At 30.8% G+C, this 8,755-nt stretch overlaps 1 protein-coding gene across 2 annotated transcripts in view; it reads left to right on the top strand.

Annotated features, from left to right (window-relative positions):
- Window positions 1–8,755, top strand: part of LOC106471816 (thyroid adenoma-associated protein-like) — a 65,544-nt gene that overhangs the window by 14,673 nt on the left and 42,116 nt on the right. For both annotated transcript variants that reach the window (XM_022400421.1, XM_022400423.1), the window contains 5 exons: window positions 1,454–1,547; window positions 1,796–1,999; window positions 5,113–5,265; window positions 6,989–7,098; window positions 8,032–8,204. In XM_022400421.1, the coding sequence (XP_022256129.1) occupies window positions 1,454–1,547; window positions 1,796–1,999; window positions 5,113–5,265; window positions 6,989–7,098; window positions 8,032–8,204 (734 nt within the window). The remainder of the gene's footprint in view (window positions 1–1,453; window positions 1,548–1,795; window positions 2,000–5,112; window positions 5,266–6,988; window positions 7,099–8,031; window positions 8,205–8,755) is intronic.

Here is an 8,755-nt window from a genome sequence, read left to right as displayed (position 1 = left end):
AATTAAATACTTAAGTTTAACTACTATTTTCTTCCTTAAACTAATACCTAAGTTGTCTTCATTGTCATATTTTAAAGTTTGTTTAATTCTATTTTTATTTCTACATAGTTCAGTGGTTCTCAACTGTTTTAAACTTGGGTCACAGAACAGAGTTCATTACATAAACTATTACTGCAATAATTCCAGACAGAGTACACATGTTTAATGCAATTCTATACTCACACACACACACACACACACACACACACAATGAAAAGTGTGGTCTCTCAAATAATAAAAGTTTATAAGACTCAAGCACCTGTTTGTACCTAGTCTTGCTCACTAACTTAAAACTTATGTTGTGTCTCATGTTGTGTCATTATGAAACTTGCTATACTGATAAAGATATGTGATGTAGTTGGATTGCAATTATGTGACAAGTATGTATTTACACAGTGAATACGTGGAACTCCAATATCTTGTGGAACCCTGGTTGAGAAGCACTGACATAGTTAATAATGATGTCACAAAAAGTTTGCTCCTATTATGCAAGAAAATAATTTTTGGAAACTCATTAATATTTATCCATAATTCACTCATGATCACTGAAAAAAATAATTACATTTTCAACAGTTGTTTTTCAATAAAGCTTTTTGAGTTTGTTGGCACAGAGGAAAAGCTTGTGATAGGGCATACATTTTTACCTCCATTATACACTTATTTCTGTGTAAATTTGAATGTGTATATTAAACATTTGTGTGTAGAACAAATATGTAAGCAGAAAGGATAACAGTTAAGCATTATTTTAACAGTAAGTGGCACGTTTCATCACATAGTGTTTTTTGTATGTATGTGTTTGTTTTAGCTGAGTTTAGTAATAGGTTTGGTTAACTGGCCTAGTTATTTTATAAAGTAATGAAATGATCCATTTATTGCCGTGTTTGATCAATTTCAAATAATAAAAGACTTATTTAATTACATTTGTCATAAGACATTAGAATTAGGCTAGATATATTTTTAACAACTGGCTTATATAAACAGTATTCTGATCACTGCTGTGTTTGTTGTATCCTAGCAAGGATGAGAAGCTCTGTTATTGAGTGAAAAACATTGTTGGCAACAGACATGGTGGACATAGTGTGATTGAAAACTGTTATAAATTCTCATTGTTATTGAAAAACCCTAAGGATATGAATAAAGAATGTAGTGTTAAAAAAAATATATATATATCTTTTGACAAATATAATTTATTATAATCATGCTTTGCTATACATTAACCGTACAGTAATATATCTATACAGCAGAGTTAAGATATTGTTTTTTAATTTTATTACATGTGTGCTATCTCATAATAAGGCAAATTATTTCTGTTGTAAAATAAATGGATGTCTGTATAAATGTCAAATTACTGAAACAAGAAAGATTGTGTTCCTTATGAAGCAATACACTTATACTGGAAGGTCTAATATTCTAGCCACAAGATCTTGTCCTTAAGACACTAGCCCATATTGACGAAAGTGTTCGCATTGAAGCAGTAATGTTAGTATGTACATCACAGAAGAAGACTGGTAAGTCCTGAACTAGATTATTTTCCTTCTTTTCTGTTCTTGTGCCTCTGTTTATATGTAACCATTTTGCTTAACTTATTATTTTCATTTACTTGTAACTCATATTGACATCTTTGAAAGTAAAACAATTTTCTGTGTGCTTTTTTCAAGTTATTTTTTTACTTATTGAAGTAGTTTTGTAAATGATTGCTTTTCTGTAGACGTACCAAAGGCAAACTTTAGTTTTTCTTTCTTTTTATCAACATTAGAGCTCCCTACTTTGCTGGAGATTGAGACACTGAAAGATTTCTTATCCAACAACCTTAACATAGATAGCGGCCCATTTCGCTGCCAACTGTTCAAGCATGTCACGACATTTCTTGTTCGTATCAGGGATGGAGCACTAAGTTCAGTTGATTTTAAAAAACAAAATTTATTTACCAGCATTCCATCAGTATTGAAAGAAAGTATTTGTAAGTATATTTAATGACCGTTATTATAAAACTGAAAAGAGTAAAATTGTAGTCATGTTTTGTTTTTATTACTTATTAAATTCCGTAATGCTTACTGGAGTGTAGTCCACATAAGTATGAATAAAAGAAACAACCATAAACTCCAGGGAATCTTCTGAAGTTTTTTTTTCATTTGCTCAACCTTTTGGTTTTACGCCTTCATCAGGGGGCATACATCTTACTTTAATGGACTTAGCATGCATATATATGTATCTATGTATGTGAGTGAAATAATGTATACAATATGACACCATCTATTGAATGGCACCACCAACAAAAATCCATAAATTTCTCACTTTGGATATTCAAGATTCAGACAGAAAAATAATTATGGTATGTGCAACAACCACTTCGTTATCACAGAACATAATTTTAAATTACAGTACTCTCCTCACAACAAGAACACAACTTTCACTAAGACTGTAATGAGGGTTTGATTATGTCTTTATTGATGTAATTTATAAATATAGTACCAAAAAGTGGAGTTCTTAAGAATATTATTTTTTTCAGTATAGGGTACCACTTTTAATATACAAAAACATTACAGTTTATATTGGCACAATCCAAACACTTTTTCCCTTACAATACTTTCCAGAATAATCCTTTTTTTAAAAAATGTTCACTTTTTCTAAATTTTTCAATGAGGTACAAATTCTACGATTAGTAATTACTAGCACAAACAGCCACCTGTGACGTTTCTGCTAGTATTCTATAATTAACTCAAGTTAATATAGTCTGTTACAGAAAATTAATGTTCCATGTGAAGGCGTAATATTGAAATGTTGAGTAAATAGAAAAATTACTGTAATAATCTGATTTAAATAAACATATGCAATGACAATATTTCAGGAAAACATTACAACTAGTCTAGTTGAATGTTATTGGAGATGTATTCATGATGTTAGGAAAACTCTAGGTTCGAGAAATCAATTTAACACAAAAATATGATACCCTATAGCCCTAGTGCTTTTGAAAGGTGGACTTTAAGGGCAAACTGAAGAAGTAAGGTTCACCTTTTGAAAATCCTCGAGTTAGAGTGTATGGTACACTTGTGTTATTAAATTGGAAGTGTATTGATACTAACATGGATATCTCATGTTGTAATGATCATCTCTTAGGAAAGGCAGATACAGAGATAGGGAATTCAAACTGCCTCTATACTGAGATATTAACAGTTCATTAAACTTTAAGTTCTATGAGAACCAGCAGGTTATACTGTGATTAGTAAACAAAGGAGTTCACTAATATACATAAAAGTTACGTTAAGATTACCATCAGTAAGTGGTGCTTATAATAAGTCTAGGAGTTAGCAAGTCCTAGTTAAGGAAGTGTTTAATTAAAACTTAATTAGCTAAACATGAAGAGCATTTTTATTCCTACATCCTGGTGTCATAATTTTATGTTAAGTGTTTTGAAATTATGAAGTGTACATCATGTTGAGGTAGGCAGTAAAAATAAGATAGCTGTGAAAAATGTTTGTTTTTTCCAGTCCTGTTGATTAAAACATGACTTCTAACTTTGCACTTAACTAGTTGATATTGCTCATGTACTGAATCACACACAGTGGCCCCGCTTACCTCCTTCCATTTTTGGAAATGGTCCCTTATATACAATTACTTCAATATATAGTGTGAATATCCAATCGAAAGCTCAGAATGTTACCCCTAGAGGCTTTTTCAGCCATTTTAAAGCGTTAGGATGCCATCTCATACTTTCAAATTAAGATTTTAAGGAGGTCAGTTGTGTCTTTAGCCTGCTTGAAATTTCATATTTTTTAGATCCAAATACAGCTTAATTACTAAGATTGATAAATTATAGTAGAATTCTATGGTATTGATATAGTAATTTATGATTTTTTGGTTAATCAACTATATATATAAAACCTAAAATTAATTATTTTGTTTCGTATCCTCCACGTGCAAAATTTTAAAAGGCTTATCAACCTACGTCAAGCAGCATGTTACAAAGGCTGTAACTAGAAGAGATAATTGTTTGCTTTACTTCTTTATTTACTGTTATCTGTTTTTAAAAAATAAGTTCAAGAACTTCTTTGTAAATTGTATTAATGTAGATACATACATAATATGTAATAACTGAAATGTGACTGTATTTTACAAAATACTAGTCCACTAAAACACAGCCTACACTAAAGGTCAGTTTTATAATATTTGATACGGTAACATGGGAGCATGTGTGCCATGTCATTGCAATATCTGTATTATTAGTCAGGTATGGTTGAAAGGTCGATATAATAAAAATAATAAATATATATAAATGTATAACGTTATGAGATCTGAGCTATTTAGTCTAAATATTTATGTTTTAGTTTTATGATTTGTTGTCATTCTAGAATGAAAGAGACATAATTTATATTTATTTCCTATTTTTTATGGTGGTTACAAGATCGATCAAATCTACCGAACCCATACAGAGATTAACTAGTGAAAATAATAGATAAAAGTTAAAGTTTTTACTTAAGACATTATCTGGACATTATAAAGATTTCGCATGTGAAATATGAAAATTTTCTGATGCATAAAAGTATGTTTAATACAAAAATGAAAATTACTTCACATGTTGGATAGGCAACATGCAAAAAGAAAAAAAGCATGAGAAAAACATTGCTTAACAAACTTTACAACTTAATAAACAAAATTTGATATTTTGCTTATGAAAGCATTGTAATGTTTACTGATAATCTGCCAAATTTTGTTAACAAATGCTTACTAATTTAAGAGGTATAGCATGAAAACTATAACAAGCACATAATAGTTATAATGTCAGTACCAGGGACCGAGCCCATGCTGAAAGATTTAATGGTTGTGACAAAGGAGTTTTTTTCAACTGTGTTGACTAAAACAGGATAATGTAAAAAAAAAATGCAACAAAGATTAATAATAATTTGAAGTTTAACCTGATTCTTGAACTTTTTTCAGATAATATGAATCTTGCAGGCTTTTTTGATTGACTTAATAATGAGAAATCTCATTCCTGGCTTTGAATCTTTCAGACTTTATTGATTGGCTGCTAGGCCTAATCACAAAGAATTTTATTCCTAACTTTGAATCTTTCAGGCTTTGTTGATTGGCTGCTAGATTTAATTGCAAGGAACCTCATTCCTGGCTCATCCTTTCAACGTCGCCACTCGTGTTTATCCATTTTCCTCGTTATCCTGGAAACATTCTGTTCTGAACCCAATCCTCAGAGAAAAAAGGGAGTTCCTCCAGGTAAGCTATTTTCAAGTGGCATTGATGCTTTAAGTTATTGTAGAATTTTTCAATATACTGATTTCTCATGTTTCAGGTTTTTCAGCATGTTTTAGGACTGATTGTTTGAACTAATTTTATAATGCCAAGTTTAAAATAACTACTGTATCAGCTTTGGTAAGAAAACACAGTTCCATGCTAGTGGGTTTTCTTATTTATTTTTGAGTTAAAAACATTTAAATTATCATGGTAATGCTATAAATGTTTAGAACCTGAATGATAATGTTGTTATAAAGATTTTTCACTAAAAATGACTGGTGATAAAAAAAAAATATTTGTAAATAAAAAATATCTGCAATTTAAAAAAAATGGTCTGTAACAATTCAGCAAAAGAGCTCAGACCTGATGGGTTAACATACGAGAAGGACACCTCAGGAAGTTGTGTCAACTGAAATAGGCAGTGAAACAGAAGATTGTGATTTTTTTATAGGATGACTGTAGTTGTATACACAAAATGCCTACAAAACTAAATCCTTGTACACTGTCTTGGTGGCGAGATGCATGATGTTTATAAATATTCTAATATTGATCTAGTCCAGCGTTTCCTAACCTTTTTTGCTGCAGTGCCACCTTCAGCAAACAATGAGTGTTAATGCCACCATCTAATAAGTTTTTAATACAAATAATGAAAGTGGTGTCAAAAAAAATATGCTCAATGAATGGAATGGGCATTATTTTTCACAAACACACCCACACAATGATTTTTGATCAAATAGTGTTGAAAGAAAAACCCCTATCTCTTCTGATATAATTTTAACAAATATAATTTTGAAACTCTCAAAACTTTTTTCCACCCCCCTGCTGCTTCCCTCAAAATTTACTGCCCTCCTGAATTTTAAAAACGTCCACTAGGGGGCAGTACCACCCAGGTTGGGAAACACTGATCTAGTCAATAATAATCTCACAATTAATGTTAGTAGAAGCTTAATACAATTATCATGTTGATAGACTTATCCACAATATCTAAGTGCTCATTGTTAAAGTGACTGAAATATTTGTGCATTTACACTGTGAATAACTATGATGTAAGAATTCTCACAAAGTAGAGTTCAAAAGATCCAGAAATGGGGCACTTTTGAATAATAAATTGCAGTTTTTCTTCAGGAAGAAAAAAAATGAAGAATAGTCAAATATTTGAAAGTGTTCGAGTCTTTTGTACTCTACTGTGTGAACAAGATGGTGTTTTTCTTTTTTGTTCTCTGTATATTTATAGAAATGTTCCCTGGTGGGTCAGCTATAAACTTATGGAATTACACAACTAAAATCTGGGGTTTGATTCTTCATTGAGGGGACAGTGTGCAAATTACTCATTATATAGCTTTGAACTGAGTCAAATTTAAAGAAATAGTTTTTTTTGTAAAACAAAAAACAGATATTAATGAAAGTATTTTGTAAAAAGAAAACAGTCACCCCATTGTAATGGTTTCTCTTTAAATGTGTCTTTTTTTTTTTTAACTTAAAGATGTGTTCTCATTTACTGATAAGATATTTTAAATTTCAAATTGAAGTAACAAGGTTTTGTGTTTAGTTCTCAAAGCTGTGCATAAAATGAGTGTTTAAAGTTGAAATGTGGGATACTTCCAAATAAATTGAACAGGACTTATTCCTTATCTTTACTGGAATAAAAAGAAAATAGGAATTTGTTCATAATGTTTCTGATTTGTTTTTTGTTTTTCATTTACAGCTAAAACTCATCTGCTTGTCCAGCTTGTACAAAACAATGGGAAATGGGACTTCTTTACTGTGCCAATATTGTATACTATTATGACCTGTATGATGGATATGGTTGATGAGGTAAGGCTAAAATTATTTATCAAATTATTTCTTTAAACAGCAAAATTTTATAGAAAACTGTTTGGTTCATAAAGTAATTCAGGTAATTTTTGTAAACATTATGGAAAATTGGATTTTAAAATGTGTGTATGGTTTATTCTTGTCAGTTTGGAGATTTATCTGTTTTGGTTCAATTTTGTAGAAGTCTGCTTTGTTAAAGTGAAATGTAGAATATCTTGTATAATGAGGAATGCATACTTGATTTTTTTTAAGAATTAATTTTTTTTTTCTATAACAGAAGACAGTCTTTTAATTATAAAAAAAATTTAATGACTTTATGGTAACTTTATTCTCATCCAAATTTTAGTTTTTGAAAGGACTTTCATAGTTTGTTACAAACAAAATGATTTATGTTAAAAGAATTTGATTACTTGGATTGATTGTTGCTGGTGTTTCAAAACGTAACTTGGATTGATTGTTGCTGTTGTTTCAAAACGTAACTTGGATTGATTATTACTGGTGTTTCAAAACGTAACTTGGATTGATTATTACTGTTGTTTCAAAACGTAACTTGGATTGATTGTTGCTGTTGTTTCAAAACGTAACTTGGATTGATTATTACTGTTGTTTCAAAACGTAACTTGGATTGATTATTACTGTTGTTTCAAAACGTAACTTGGATTGATTGTTGCTGTTGTTTCAAAACGTAACTTGGATTGATTATTACTGTTGTTTCAAAACGTAACTTGGATTGATTATTACTGTTGTTTCAAAATGTAACTTGGATTGATTATTACTGTTGTTTCAAAACGTAACTTGGATTGATTATTACTGTTGTTTCAAAACGTAACTTGGATTGATTATTACTGTTGTTCCAAAACGTTTTATTTATATTTCATAAATATATCACAAACATTGTGAAAATGTTTTTTTTTCCTAATTGATTAATAACAGATAAAAGAACTTGCAGTTAAAATCCTTGAAGATTACTTTCCATGGCCACCACCAGATGGCATTTTGCATTCACTAAGTGAAGAGATGTTGGCTTCAGCATTAAGATTGTGCAACAGTCCTCATGTCCAAGAATGTGATACTGGAGCTTTCATCCATCGTTTGTTATTCATCAGGTTAGGACCACATATTTTTTCAGATCTGTTATGTGGGTGTTTGGTATTTTTGTGTTATCAGAGTTTTACTTGTATATTAGGTCGTCAAGAAGTTAATATCACTTTTTTTTAGATGAAAAACCCCCACAACTTATATATCAAAACAAAACATTTATTAAATGAAATAGTCTCCATTCTTATCGATGATGCATTTCCATCTTACAATCAGGTTGTTAATGCCCTGATTAGATAAATCACTTGGCTTTGAAGCAGAAACCATGTTGATGTCCTCTTTGACACCTTCCACAGTTGCATGCGTTTTCCCATTAAGATGGTGTAGCAGTGAATGTAAAAGATGGTAATCTGATAGTGTCATATCTGGAGAATATGGTGGGTGTGGGAAAACTTCCCAACCCAACTCCATAATCTTGTGTTGTGTCAGACGTGCCACATGTGGGTGTACATTGTCGTGGAGAAGAAGAACACCTTTCCGATTGACCAGTGAAGGGCGTTTCCGATGAAGGGCTTGATTTAAACGTTCCAGTTGCTGACTATAGATCTCTGCATTGACA

This window comes from Limulus polyphemus, unplaced genomic scaffold, assembly GCF_000517525.1.
Source record: "Limulus polyphemus unplaced genomic scaffold, Limulus_polyphemus-2.1.2 Scaffold4878, whole genome shotgun sequence".
NCBI classification, from domain to species: domain Eukaryota; kingdom Metazoa; phylum Arthropoda; class Merostomata; order Xiphosura; family Limulidae; genus Limulus; species Limulus polyphemus.
This window is presented reverse-complemented; position numbering and strand designations above follow the sequence as displayed.